This window comes from Epinephelus lanceolatus, chromosome 6, assembly GCF_041903045.1.
Source record: "Epinephelus lanceolatus isolate andai-2023 chromosome 6, ASM4190304v1, whole genome shotgun sequence".
NCBI classification, from domain to species: Eukaryota; Metazoa; Chordata; class Actinopteri; order Perciformes; family Serranidae; genus Epinephelus; species Epinephelus lanceolatus.
The window spans coordinates 6,518,986-6,534,673 of NC_135739.1; the positions used below are offsets into that span (position 1 = coordinate 6,518,986).

Consider the following 15,688-nt stretch of genomic DNA (forward strand, 5'->3'; position numbering starts at 1 on the left):
CCGCCACCTCCATGTTGAGAACCAGGTGTAGACAATCCCGCCCCAGACTCAGAATCATAGTTACTGTATGCTCTAAATGTTGCACTCAGCTGCTTCAGTCAGTCTTGCTTGAGATCTTGCATTTTGCCCCGGGCTTTGCCTCTCAGGCTACATTCAGTGTGCCGTGAGGAGCCCAAAGGGAGCGCCTGCAGACACAGCTCTGGGCTGAAAGGGAAGCCTCTGAATGTTTGTATAATAAAGAGGCATCTGTGGGTTTAGTTCGAGTCACTATTCTCCTGAAAGATTGTGTTTTTTTTAACATTAAGCAAAGGTGAGGTGGGAGAGCACATTTTGTAGTGAAGATGCAAATACAACATAAACTGTCACATATCAGTCTCTACCAGGGCAAGTACACATGATTTTAGGTGTTAGTGAATTAACAATACAGCAGAGGATTACATAGCATTTGTATTTTATTTTTGTCTTGTTATACCATAAAAGACGCTCTATAACCAATGTGTGTTTTGCTGGATAGAATTAAATATTAAAGTAATAAAAAGTAAAGATAAGATAATGAAATCCTTTCACCCCAAAAATGTCAAAATACTTCATGCTGACACAATACTGTAAATTATCAGAATACTACTGTATGATTCTGTTTGAATTGCTAATAATTATATCATCAGTGGTTCAGTGTGTCAGAAGGGTCACGAGACACCGGCTGATACTCAGCATCACCTTTGTGCTTCACTGCACAATAAACTATATGTAAGAGTACAGAGTCAGAGGGCGTTGCTCCAGGAGCAGCTCTCTGCAGCTCAGAAACCCTGACGAGTTTCAGTTTGTACAACAAGTATTCCACCCGTCATAAACTGATTTGATTATGCTCTGTAGCCATCAGTATTTATATGAATACAACATTAGATTCAAAGTCAGTGTTTTGCATGTCACAAGTCTTTGCACTCAAGTCCCAAATCAAGACAGGCAAGTCCAGAGTTGAGTCCTAAACTTTGAGTTTCATGTCTTAGGGTGCATTCACACCAGGATAGTCCAGGGACTTGGTTCGATTGGGCAGGGTATGCCAAAAAATTTCACAACTTCATTTGGTTCGGTTCACTTTCACACTGCACTTTTTAAAGTGGACCAAACTGCCTGGACATCACGCAGCTGCTCGTTTGGGGGCAATATTGCCTGAAAAGACCACTGACCAGAAAGAAAAAAAGTATGAGGAAGAAGAAACCCGGCTCATCGATTGGCCAGGACCAAAAACGGAAATCCATCCCCTTCAGGGTGCAGCCAGCAACTGCAATATACAGTATAGTCCTCTGACCTCTGACCTCTGATATATCAGTAAGCACCTGCACCTCCTCACTACTCCACATCTGCCCACAAGACATTTTCCAACTTTTTCTCTTTTTTTTTTTACCTCTGCTTCTCCTGGTCCGCGATGTTGGCTTTGTTTTTTTTCTACCCAAAATACACTGCACTCTACGTCACTTCCTCTTTTTGGTTCACTTCCTGTCTTTGGTTCGCTGGATAGTCCGTTTGCATTTCCCATTATAAGCGAACCGCACCAGGGTTCACTTATAAGTGAACTGAGACTCCCAGTTTTCAAGTGGACCAGAGTTCGAATGAGCATTCACACCACTCCAAACGAACTATCCGTGAAAGTGGACCAGGGTGCGTTTAAAGCGGACCAAATAGCGCCAGTGTGAATGCGTCCTTAGACAAGTCATAATGAGCTTCCAGCAAATGTAATGCCAGTATAACACAGGAGTAATATTAAACTTACAAAAACAATGAATGATTTATTTATTTGTTAAAACAAAGTTGCTTCTACTTATGGAATTTTCCACCTGCACGTTTTGTATCCTGCAATTTGTTTCTTGTTGACCTGCCATAGTTTTTTTACACTTACGAAAATTATCGTTGGTTTAATTTTTTTTGTCAAATGGCACTCACTCAACGTAACGTTAGTTCTTTATGATTCTCTCTTGCAATTTGGCAGGGTGCTGTCGGATTGGTTCAAACAAAGTGGATCATATGAGGTGAAGAAATTAATTAAATCGCAACACGTGTTTTAAGTTACATACTTTTTAATCTTTGGGGGAAGGTATCATGTTTTTTTTAGGTCAAAAGGCTTCAGTCCAAATGAATTTATAACTCACTGATATCAAAAGCGGGTATTGGTTAGCATTGTCACGTCACAGCAAGAGGGTTCCAGGTTTGAACCCAGGGTGGGGGAGCCCTTCTGTGCAGAGTTGCATGTTCTCCCCGTGTCAGCGTGGGTTTCCTCCAGATAGTCCAGCTTCCTCCCACAGTCCAAAGACATGCAGGTTAATTGGTGACTCTAAATTGTCCGTAGGTGTGAATGTGAATGTGAATGGTTGTCTGTCTCTATGTGTCAGCCCTGTGATAGTCTGGTGACCTGTCCAGGGTGAACCCTGCCTCTGAGTCCGACCCCCAACAGGATAAGTGGATAGAGAAAATGAATAAATGAATGAAAAAGTTGAAAGTCATTAAATTTGTGAATCAAGTCATGTGACTCGAGTCCACTTCTTTGAAAGACATTAATATGTCCTGGCAGTATCAGAACCTACAGAGGCAGTATGTGACATTCCTTCTGCAAACATTAACCACACTTTGGTGGAAGGTGGTTGCCCAGTATTTCAACACGTCCATATGCCAAACGTAACCCTGCAGTGAAAGTGGCTGTCTGTGTTGTCAAAGGTCAAGGTGGACGATGATGATGATGAAGATGATGATGCCATGAGTCAACATGATATTTTCTTCTAACTCTCAAACTGAAACATGGTTTTAATGTTTCTTTAATGTGTCAACGGACCAAACCTGAAGACAGACTTTCCATCACATCACATGCCGAGTCACAGACACTTTGATACTGTAGCCGCTGTGTCTCGCAACCTTCAGATACTCAACCAGTTTGGACGAGTTCTAACAGCTGAGCTTTATGGTTTTATTGCAGCTCAGCCTACTCACAGTGTAGTACTACAGGGTGGCCCCCGTGGGTAACAATAGTGCAAACCGTTTGACCCTCTGTGGACTGTGCCAGCATGGCAGATACTGCAAGTGGCATCAACTCAGTGACCTCACAGGCAATGATTTACTCCGGTACCATAACACTTCTCAGAAGGAAAACAAAACATTTAAGACGCAGTCAGCGGGGCAGAGGAGAAGACAGTTTAATGTTCGGCACAGGGAGGAGGGATCATGAGATTTAGAAAGCAGTGTGTTTTCTATAAAAAGAGATCACTCCCACATTTCAGATGGAAAAAATACATAATTACAGGCATAACTGTAAAGTATTTTGATTAGCATGTGGGCGGAGGGGCAATGAAAGCAGCGTTCCAAAGGTTAAAGGTAAGACTCAGCTGATCTTTCCATCGTATGTGGGTCTTCTTCTGAAGTCACATGGTGATGAAGCGTTGCATCAAACCTAATGGGTTTGTCAATAAATAACCAGGAGGGCTGTACAGTAGAACCACTTTAAGATGCTCCTTTTATCTCCACCGTGTGCTGCGCTGTGGGTCGAGCTCGTCTCATGCACAGATCGTGTCATATTACTGCGTGCACTGTGTGGAGGTCAAGGTCAGAACCACTGCTGGAACCAATCAAATACCTATCACATAATATTACTGGCCATAACTGCACAGAAGCTGAGCCTGTGGGCGTCGGCACACTCAGTCAGTTATTAGTAATCTGTGATAAATAGTTATATAATCAATTATCAACTATGTGCTGTGCCTGCTTTTTATATGGTTTATCTGCAAATAATTAGCAGCCTGTAATTACTGCTACTGAAATACTGTTCGAAGAAATAATAAAGATTTCATGGTGATTAATTATTTATTCTCAACAGGCAATATACATTTAAAAAATGTATGTGTTTGTGTTGATTAAGAAAAATATATAAAAAGATTTAGAACACAAATATTTGATCAAATAAAATAAAATCAACACATCAACATGTATTTTTTGTCTATACACAGTTTGTTCAGGCACTTTTTAACATGGTGCTGCTGTCTCTATATAAACCTGTGTGTTCACCAGTAAAAATAAAATTATTTGGAATATTTAATTTTTCACAATTTAATTTTCAGTGGTCAGAATGTAAAAAAAAACAAGAATATCCACATCATAAAAGGTATGGAAGATTCTGATGTGTATGGAAGCAGTTAAGAGACAGAAGTATTTACATTTTAATACTTAATATTAAAATTAAAAAATGTCTGAATCTGCTCTTTTATAGCATTGCAATATTTTACGTTGAAAACCATGTTATTTAATATATTTTTCCTGAATTAAGCTTTGCTATGAAAATCTGAAATTTCTTGACTTGCAGTTTCAAAAGCTGAATTTAAAGCAGCTGTGCGGAACTTTACGTTTTCGTTGATTATAGCGCCCCCTTTGGTCGAAGCGGTATGACACCCACAGCCTGGTGTCGTAAAATCTCGACTGCAACCGGCAATTACAGCATGCATTTATTTTGGAGAGCGAGAGGAAAATCATAAATGTTCTGGTGTAGCTCTGAATTTCTTATAAACTAAGGACAACTGCCTGCTGTATATTTGTGTTCATGGTCACAGTCACAGATAATTTTGTGCTGTTTGTTGTAACGTTACTACACAAAAGCTTCACATCAGGTTCACATCAGCTAACGTTACATTTAGCTTGCTTATAACTTCCATGTCGTCATATATTGAAGTGAAACAACGTCTAACAAGTTGCGGTATAGTCTCTAAATAAAAACAAAAATTACATATCCGTCGATTAGGAAAAGGCCCAACTCGGGATCAGTTTTAAAACCTTTCAAATCTCTCAGCTCTCTCCACTTGGTGAATGCCCGACCGAGGTTTACACGCGTTTGGGCTTGAGCCCTATCACTGTCCCGTTTAGCCTTCTTCTGTTCTTCTGTTCTTTTTCTTTTAGATGGTGCTCCTTCTTTATCCGCCATGACATCGAAAGTACAACCAAGTCCTTATAGATACATCTGGGAAAACTGTTACGTGTTCAGCAATGCCCGTTGCGTACCGCTTACTCGAAGAACACTCTCTGTAAACACGGCTCTTCTTCTTCTCTCAATTTATTGGCGGATCGCAAACAACTTCCAGGTGCATACCACCACCTACTGTACAAGAGACTACTCCCTACTACATGTCATTTAGCCTGTTTCTTAAACCTACTCGTAAACACGGCTCCTTCTTCTTCTGTGGTTTAATGGCTGCGGGCCGCTGCGGGCGTGCAGACTTACTTCCGCCTCCGAGTGCCGTATTCTGGTTTGCTGACTTCTGCTGTGTCCGACCCGAGCCAGGCTACGCTAAATAGCCATATAGAGAAAGGCTTTTTTGTCGCTGTTGGGTTCAAATAAATATGCGGATCTTAAAGGGGGGGTGATACGAACTAGGGACAGTTTTATGAATGGTAAAAAGTTCTGCACAGCTGCTTTAAATGTATTGTTTTCAGTATTCATACATTTAGATCCAAAAATTTTAGTTTCAGAATTTCAACAAAATAAATTCAAGTTGCTCAAATTCAGTTATTTGTTTCAATTGAATCAAATTCAGATTCAGAAATTCAAGGTTCAGAATTTCCAAAAAAAAAAAAAAATAGTTTCAAGCTGCTCAAATTCAATATTTTGTTTAGATTTTGGTGAAATTTGCAACTAAACATTTAAGTTAAAAATGTTCTGAAGAACAGAACATATTTGCTTTCCTAGATATTTTACTTTTTTCCACGTAGAAATTTGTGACATAGCTCTCCACTGGATTTTCTGTTGTAATTAATAAATCAACATTAGTTAAGAAATGTGTTTTTGCAGGTCTGTTACCTGACGTTTATTCGTCTATAATTACTTTCTATGATCATCCACAGTGATATTTCTGATGTGTTTAAAAATGTGTTGGTGAGTGTCCTTTGTAGACTGATAGTTTCATCATATTGTGTTTGATTAAACAGTCAGCAGATTTTGGTTTTTGGAGTGAGTATTTTAATTCCTTGTTTGTAGGTGCAGTTGTTTTGCTGAACACTGCTCTCATTATATTACTGCCTGTGTAGTAAAGTCTTACAGTATAATGCTAGTTGTTTATGAGCTGTTGTTTTGAAGCCAGATGACACAGGATCAGTTTACAATATCAGCTTGCCGTCTATCCCTCAAGGCAAATCAAGCGAATTGAAATAACAAAGAATTTGTTCTCTAGTTTTATTTAATGGAGATAACTGGTGTGTTTCCGTTTGTAGGCTGGTGATGAAAGGAGGAGAAGACGAGTGTGACAGGCTTTCAGACGTGCATCTAAGAGGCCCAGAGGGATCTGAATCTCTCATAAAACTACCTCTGATGACCAAAGTAGATTAAATGCATCATGCCGGCATCTTAAGGCAGCCTTTGGAGCTCAATTTCAGAGGGAAACATCGTCTCCAAAGTGTGTGAGTGAGCATGTTCTGCTCAAACACCAACACAAGTCTCACATTTATCATAAACTCAGCCGCTGCTCTGATGGCTGACCGTGTGACACCTGGCCAAATCAGATAAATATTCCATACCAAACATGCGCTATCATCATCATCACTATCAACAGATCTGCCTCTTTAAAGTTTAACTCGGTGAACTTTTTTTAGTGCGGCTCTATATCTGCAGTGATTGTTTTACTGCGCTTTGGGAGTACCTGAAATATCATTCTGGCTTAATCATTGACTCAAATTCACACCATTTATTTTAGATGTAAGCTGCCATGTTGTTACAGTCATATCTCAGCCGTATCTCTCACTATAAACTCAGACTAATAAGCAATAAATGTGTGCACATACGAGTGTGTGTGTGTGTGTATGTGCATGCTCAGGCCTGTGTAAAGACAACTAGAGCTGTACATTAGCTGTCTGAAAGTGTTTTTGTGTTACAGTGGTGTTTATGAACGCTCAGACTGGTGACAGTACATGACCAGTGAGCCCATTATGATAAATTTAACTTTTAATTTACCTGACATTAAATTCCTCTTTTGCAACATGACTTTATTTTGCTTGATTTTCTGTGTTTTCTGTCTGTAACTATGTGATTTTATTTACGCTGTTGACTGTCTTGGCTGGGTTAATTTATTTATTTATTTAAATGTGTGTAGAATTCCATGGAACATTTAATGATAACTTGCAAAGACCAAAAGTGGATTTATACTTTTAAAAAAAAGGTAAAATAAATCTCTTTGTGACTCTTCATTGCAGCTAACGGTCCTTATGTGGACATGAGATGTGGTTTTCCCTCTAATATCATTTAATTTAAATGTTTTTAGCGCCCAGAAATGATGAAAATATCCAGTATTCAGTGTTGCGGAGTAACTAATTATACATAATTAAATTACAACATAATTTTAATTGTAATCTGTTACAGTCAGGAAATATGCAATTTAAATGCAGTTACTCATCAAAATGTTGCATCCAAATTTATTTCAGTAAAATGTTAATAAGTTGAATATAACATTCAGTACATTTCTTTGCATCTTTTCATTCTGCAGGAACATCTATTTTTTTTCATGTTTTAGCTTTATTGCCAAGTTACATTACTTTGATTAAGTATTTAAAATAGCTACATTACTTATTACATTTTTAACAGAGCAACCAGTGATCTGTACCCGATTACATTTCAAAACCTTCCCAACACTGCCTGTGTTTCACAAAAAAAAATTAACTGAAAATAAAGTAAAATTAGAAAAAGCAATGCATTTATTTTGTGTAAAAGTATCTGGTGACCTCTAAAAAATTTGCTGCAACCCAGAAACTTTTCTCTCCTGCCCAAAAAACACTGAAGAAATCAGAAGAAATGCAGCTCCGTTTCCAACCACCAGGGGGCAGCTCTCTTAAATGCATTACACTGGTGCACTACCTGAACATGCAGTCACCTGTGGCTTCAACTAAAGTCTGTAGACAAGTGCTCACCTAAAATATGATGTTATATATGTACAGCATGATTTTATTTTTTTAGCTATAATCCCACTAAAGTCGATCAACATGTTATTAATGTAAAAATCTGGCAATAAAAGAAGAAACTCCAGTTTTGCATTCAACATAAACACTGTGTCTCAGTTCAGCTCTGCTCTCGTGAAGAATCAAATCATTACTCAGGTTTAATCAGTCGCAGTGTGTCCCACATACAGATGCACCTCACAGCCACCTGTACTCTGCACATGTGTGTTCGACCTTTGAACCGAGAGCAACATGTGTGTGCTCTGTGCGCCGCTATAAAAGGCGCGCTCAGTGTGCAGGAGAGCAACAGGTAACCCAGGTGAAGCCTCCCACTCAGCGCTCAGAGCTCCGCTGCAGGTGCGTACACACCGACATCACCGCTGCTCTTATCCTCATGTGAAGAGGGGCCGCATGGTCGCATGTCTGCAGGCGAAGTGACTGACCGAGGACGTTTGTAGAAGTTGATTTGAGGACCCAGAGAGGCGCGAGAGTGTGTGACAGATGATATTTAACATGTGGGAATAACGTGTTTCTGTTGTGTGTGTGTGTGTGTGTGTGTGTGTGTGCGTTTTTAGGCATGCTATTTTTCTATTTAATACTTTATATGTAGTTCCAGTTGATCAGCCATGAAGGTGATGAAGCTGAGGCTGTCAGTATAGAATATTATTGTGTTATAATAACTGTTCTACAGATTGTATGGAGGCTAAAGTTATTGTTAGTTTTTGACATGCACAGACAGAACATGGACATTATTCCCTCTTCATCAACTTAAACTTTTGCTCCAATCTCTTCTTTCTCACTTAATTTTGTGTAACACATGTATCTGACTTGCTTTATTTATTGATTGATTTATGATTTATTGTACTTTTCCCTTCCTCACACAGTCATGACTCCAAGACCTCAAGTGGGGACTGATTCCCCTCCAGCTCTCGGTATGTCCTTTCCTCTTGGATTCTTTGCTGCTTAAACTGTGTTGTTGCCACCTTTTCTAACATCCCCTCCTTATTACGCCTCTATCAGATGACAAAACTTCAGGTAAAGATGCGGCCATCCTGCCGGCGTACTCCACTGTGGACCTTGTGAATGAGGATCAAGATGATCCCTGGGATCTCCCCGAGCTCAAAGACACTGGGGTCAAGTGGTCAGGTGAGGCAGCTCGCCTGTTTCTGCACAGTGTGGACACCTTTACAGAACCTGACTCTGACTGAGCAGTGTTTTTCCTTACAGAGCTGGATACAAAGGGAAAGATTATGAGAGTGCTGACGGCTCTTGTAAAGGCAGTTCTGCTGCTTGGACTCCTTTACCTGTTTATCTGCTCGCTGGATGTTCTCAGTTCTGCTTTCCAGCTCGTCGGAGGTAATTTAATATCTTTGATCTTTATCAGCACCCATCACTGCACATTTAGATGATTTCCCTGATAATGCCAGGTCCAACAGAGAGCTGCTTATGTAATGTGCACGGAGAGCTGTGTTTTTAACCTGAGGGTGTGTGTGTGTCTCTGTGTGTGTCTTTGTGTGCAGGCAAAGCTGCTGGTGACATCTTCCAGGACAATGTTATATTGTCCAACCCTGTGGCCGGGCTGGTGATCGGGGTGTTAGTCACAGTGCTGGTGCAGAGCTCCTCCACCTCCTCCTCTATTGTGGTCAGCATGGTGTCCTCAGGATGTAAGCAGCAGCACTCGCGCACACACTCGGCATTTATCGACGTCTCTACTCAGACACATGCATGGATGTTGAGTGCGTTAATATAATGGCACTTGTATTCCTCAGTGCTGGACGTCCAGTCTGCAGTGCCGATCATCATGGGTGCCAACATTGGAACATCTGTCACCAACACTATTGTGGCCATGATGCAGGCGGGAGACCGAAATGAGTTCCGCAGGTAAATCAGAGCGTGTGATGATAAAGACAGGACACATATAAGGGGGTGATCACACAGAAATGAGACGCTTGAAACGCAGACGCTTGAAACGCTAGAAGCGCTTATTCAATGCACGCTAGCTACTGGTGTCTGACGCTCAAAAAGTTGAAAATATTTTAACTTTTCAGCATCTACGCGTGTCTAAAAAAGAAGCATCTACAAAAACGGCCGTCTAAAAAGATACTTGAATGTGGGTCAGCCACACCGTATCATAGGAAAACAATGGTTTTAGTGGCGTCGCGTCTCTAGAGTCTCATTTCTGTGTGATTGCCCCCTAAGGCTGCAGCAGAACAATAACTGCAGGAACAGTGTCTGGTGCATGGTCAAGAGTATGTTCCTTCACTTTCAGGGCCTTTGCTGGTGCTACAGTCCACGATTTCTTCAACTGGCTGTCTGTGCTGATTCTTCTGCCCCTGGAGGCCGCCACAGGGGTTCTGTACAAACTCACTCACCTTGTGATCGAATCCTTCAACATCCAGACCGGAGAGGACGCCCCCGACCTGCTCAACGTCATCACAGACCCTCTGACCGACTCCATCATCCAGGTAGAGTCGATGGCATTGAAGTTATCAAGAAATACGCTCATGCAACGGATTAGTGCCTGACAGATCATGTTACGGACTGAGATAAAGTTACGTAGGCCCTAAGAGACATGGTTGGCCGTCTTTAGTTTGAGGCAAGTGAAGTTACGAAGGTTAGGTTTAGGAAAAGAAACATGGTCACAACGTACCCTAAAACAACTCTAGTGTACTTGGTTTCAGACAGTTGCAAACAGTGAGGGAAAGTCCTGTAATTTTTGACCAACCTGCCTCTTTACCTGCACAACTTCCTTATTTACTCCCGTCAGTGCTTTGGTCACATGATCGCAGCCTTACCCTTTCCATTGGTTGTACACAACTCACTGGCTCATGATTATCTACAGATTGTGCTGCACTACCTTTCATAGGAAAATGTGCATGTCATCAGCCTGAACATTAATATAAAGATCTTTGTTTTAAAGGTGTGTTTACATTTGTGTTTTCTCAGCTGGACAAATCTGTGATCACTGGCATCGCCACTGGTGACGCAGCAGCCAGAAACAAGAGTCTGATCAAAGTGTGGTGCAAAACCGAGGTCAACACGGTAAGAAACCAACAGGAGCTGCATCACGTGCATAAATTATTAGTTTGCCACACAGTAGCAGTGAAAACACATGATAAAGCTATGGTTAGCTCTGCTTTCTTCCTGATGATGATTGATATTGTCCTTGTTGTATTGTGACCACAGTGATCGTGTTGTTAGATCATGCTTTGAAGGTGTGTCATTTTATAAAAGGGGGGATGTTACGTGTGATCATTTAAAGATTATCACGGCTGCATTAAACTTGTTTTTTGTCCTTGATCTTTTCTCTCAGACTTTCTGGAACGAAACAGTGGTGAACTGCACTGCTGGTGCCGTCTGCTGGGAGGAAGGAAACGAGACTATGACCCAGATGAACTTCACTTGGATTAAATACGAGGAGAAATGTAAGCGTGCCTGCACCAGTGAATAACCACAGTTGGGGGGAAAAAAGAACATTTACAAAGCAATTTGGATTATCTGATCCGCTGAAGCTCAGTGATATACGAGACACAACAACCTACTTCATCCAGACCCTCTGAAGTCCGGACAATGACTACCTTTGAGTCGTTACAGTGACTCAGCTAATACCCTCTCTTGACCCGTCTACCTGCTCAATAGGTCTATTCATGCAGCCTTGCTGAAGCACCTGAGTGCCACATGACCATAAATTGGTCAAAGTATTCTGACCTCGGTTAAATGTAATGCTTTTTTGCCTGGTTAAAGGTTTTTGGATCTTGGTGGAGATCAGAAATTGGTTGTAAAATCACAAAGAAAGACAGTTTTTCTCCCATAAAATGCAGCTTTATCAGCTCCATTTATCAAAGAAAGGTTTGCTCTAAAGTGAGTCATTCACATGAGGCTATTTTTAGCCGCCACATAATGCTAGCCTAGAGGGGACGCTTTAATGCCAATCATCTCTTTGACCGTTCATTGCAGGCAAACACATCTTCGCCAATGCTAATTTGCCGGACCTGGCGGTGGGCCTCATCCTCCTGGCTCTGTCTTTGCTCGTCCTCTGCACCTGCCTCATCCTCATTGTCAAGCTGCTCAACTCTATGCTGAAGGGACAGGTGGCTGTGATCATCAAGAAGGTGCTCAACACAGGTAAAAGAAAAACAAAGATCCCCCCCCCCCCCCCCCCCGCCGACTTGCTCTCTCCAGCCTGTTTGATAGTCAGCACATCTGCCTTCTGTGGTGATGCTTGATGAGCAACACAGGTACAGCCTCCCTGTTGCTTCTGGCTCGTCTCCAGGTCCACCCGTCCTGTTGCGTGACGAAGAAAGCTCAGACACAATTACTGTTGTGATAAAGACTCCGGTCGTAATGTGTGCAGTCACACTGTGCTCACTTCATCAGGTTTATTGCTCACCTCCTGTGTTTCTGTTTGACTACAGACTTCCCCTTCCCCTTTGCTTGGGTTACTGGCTACATCGCAATCTTGGTGGGAGCGGGGATGACCTTCATTGTTCAGAGCAGCTCGGTCTTTACCTCAGCTATAACTCCTCTTGTTGGTGAGTCGTCATTTACATAAAGATTTTGCTGCAGTATCTTAAAACATTTGCTCCAATTACATCGTGATTTATATCTTGTCTGTCGTCTCCCACCAGGTATTGGTGTCATCAGTCTGGAGAGAGCTTATCCTCTGACTCTGGGGTCAAATATTGGTACGACAACCACTGCTATCCTCGCTGCTATGGCTAGTCCTGGAGAAACACTAGCCAACTCCCTGCAGGTAAGATGCAATAGAGCCTGTGTAACTCTTTTTAGCCATGCTAGCAGCGTGGCTTTTTGGATTGCAATGTCTTTCTGCTGCTCTGCCACTTTAGTCCAAACTGAAATATCTCAACAACTATGTGTTAAATAACAAGGACATTTTGTGAACACATTTGTAGTCCCCAGAGGATGAATATTGCTGACTTTGATGATCTCCTGACTTTTTCTAAAGCACCACAGAGAGGCCAGTATTTTTGTGTTTTAACGAAATATTTCAACCACTTTTTGATGGATTGCAAAGAAATGCTGTAGAAATATCCATGGTCCCCAGAGGATGGATTCTCATCCTCTTGTAGGCTGCATTTAGCCAAATATTCAAAATAACAGTTGAGTGTCAGAATAATTGTGGATTTTATTTGCAAAAGGAAGTTGGATTTTCCAAGTTCCCAGTTGGAAATTTCAGCTAGATGCCCGACTCGGAAAGTCAGAGGAGCCTCACCAACCCCAGCCTAAACAATCCAATATGGCTACTCTGCACATCAACAGTAGTAAAAGCCGTAGTAGTTAACTGTCTATTAGCACTTCTGTCTTATTTGTGTCTCATTAAATCTGCCGTACACGCAGTACTGTCCAACTTCCGTCTGTGGACGTTGGTACACTGTTGATATGTGCAGCTACTAGTATTGCTAATAGTGGCTAACCTGGTGTTGCTAGCAACATCTCAATTTTCCGACTTGTTGTACTGGAGCGTGGTCAGCTAAAGTCATTTCCATCTCTGACCTCCGACTTCCGAGGCACATGGAATGCAGCATAATCCTAAAAATAAACCTTTCACTTTTAAATATATAAAAATTAGTCAGCTGAAAAGATACCTTAAATAACTCGTTAGCCTCACTGCAAAATTGTAAAGGGAACGGTGTATCATCTAGCACAGTGGCTCCCAAGTAGTCCAGCCTTCAGGGTCCAGTTAAAGTTAGTTAAAGGTCCACATTTAAGGTAATCAACATAATACTAGCGTTTGGCCATGTTGTTGAGCTAGTTTGCTGTCTCTGTCCATTAATCATTCACTCTGCAGCGGGAAATGGCGCTTTGAAATAAAAGCTACGCGCTAGAAATTCACTGTACTTCAAAATAAAGTGTACAAATTTCAGACTGGATCCATGACCCACTTTTGGACCACAACCCACCAGTTGCGAACCACTGATCTAGCGCCATCATCAAAACTAATGACATTCCCATCAGCCCCAGCTGTGCTTTTTATTGGTAATAAACAAATGTTAGCATGCTAACACACTAAACTGTTGGGCTACCTATGGTGAACACTTTACCTGCTAAAAATCCACATGCTAGCGCTAGCATTGCGACCATGCTGATGTTAGCATTTAAATCAAAGCCTTGTCTGGTGATTGATATTTTCTATGAGCTCTGACAGTGATAACTTTATTTAACCATCATCTGTGTTTTGTTTTCTAGATTGCACTTTGTCATTTCTTCTTCAACATCATGGGTATCTTACTGTGGTATCCAATCCCCTTCATGCGGGTGCCCATCAGGTTGGCCAGAGCGCTTGGGAACCGCACGGCCAAATACCGCTGGTTTGCCGCCCTCTACCTCTTCCTGTGCTTCCTGGTTCTGCCTCTGTCTGTATTCGGCCTGTCAATTGCTGGCTGGAAAGTCCTGGTCGGCGTTGGCGTGCCCATCATTGTGTTGGCTATCTTCTTGGTCATTGTCAACGTGATGCAGTCTCGCTGCCCGCGCTTCCTGCCCAAGTTCCTCCGCAACTGGGACTTTTTGCCCCGGCCCCTGCACTCCATGGCACCCTGGGACACTGTGGTGACCTCGCTCATGGGCTTCTGTGGCAAACACTGCTGCTGCTGCTGCAAGTGCTGCAAGTGCTGCAAAAAAACAGACGAAGACGAAAAGATAAGGAGGGACAGCAAGAAGAGTCTGGAGATGTACGATAACCCGGCCATGACGAGAGACCAGGACATGAGCGATGCTGTGAAAGCGACTCATCTTTAATATTATTAAGTTAAATCTGTATTTAAGGGCGATACTCAATGCAATAATGTATTTGTAACACACCTCTCAGGCTGTGGTATGATGATGATGATTCCTCTTCAGATGATACAAAGCACTGTCATAAACACTGTCTGTCAGCACTGAGCTGGAACATGAACAGTTGTTGGACATGTCATTGTGAACCTGCTGTTTCTGGGCGTGTGATGTTTATTTTATTATGTTTCAATTTATAGTTCCGACTCACTATCTGCTTATATAACGATGGGTGGTTCCGAATGTTATGACTTGTTTTTGTATTTTTTATGATATGTGTGAGAGGTCGTTGGTTTTATTTTCAACTTTGTAACATTTAAATTTTGAAATGTTTTAATGTAGCATTTAAAATATTTGTTATTCTTCAGTATTTAAAGAAGTAGTTTGTAGAATTTAGAGGCATCTGTTGGCAAAATGGACAATGAAACTAAATCACTGTGTTTCTGTTAGCTTAAAATGGAGTCCACCATGCTTCTACCAGACAGGGCCTTTCACGTTAGGTTGAAGTCAAGGCTTTAATAGCTTTACCTACAAGCTTAGAAAGCAACTCGCAATCTGCAGCATCACCACTAGATGCCTCTAAATCCTACAAACTGCTCCTTTAAGACTTTATAATATTTGTAAATTAAAAAAAATTCTATTTTTAAAGTGGAGTTTTGTCACTTTTTTTTATCCGGCACATCACTTATATATAAAGCTTTATAAAGCTAACACAGTCTCAGTATGAAGTCAAAGTTATTTATAGTTACTGATTTGTCATTTTAATCAATTCATTTGATAATCAGCTCAGATATCTCTGGTCGTGTGTTTTGCACATGATAGATCAGAAGATTCATTGATTCCCTGTTAAAGTGCTAAAAGGAAATTAATTCCTGTAGCAAGTAAGATTTTTCTTTGATTTTTGATTTGCCTTTGAACAGTAACTTTGTGACTTCAGACTAAAACATCA

The 15,688-nt window shown here is 41.3% G+C and overlaps 1 protein-coding gene across 1 annotated transcript; it reads left to right on the forward strand.

The window, feature by feature from the left end:
- Positions 1–8,207: 8,207 nt before the first annotated feature.
- Positions 8,208–15,387, forward strand: LOC117253393 (sodium-dependent phosphate transport protein 2B). The gene is made up of 13 exons (XM_033620807.2): positions 8,208–8,307; positions 8,835–8,882; positions 8,971–9,096; positions 9,178–9,306; positions 9,471–9,614; positions 9,720–9,831; positions 10,220–10,415; positions 10,897–10,992; positions 11,264–11,375; positions 11,908–12,075; positions 12,366–12,482; positions 12,579–12,703; positions 14,158–15,387. The coding sequence occupies exons 2-13, from the start codon at positions 8,837–8,839 to the stop codon at positions 14,704–14,706; spliced, it is 1,920 nt and encodes a 639-aa protein (XP_033476698.1). The 5' UTR covers positions 8,208–8,307; positions 8,835–8,836; the 3' UTR covers positions 14,707–15,387.
- The last annotated feature ends 301 nt before the right edge of the window (positions 15,388–15,688 follow it).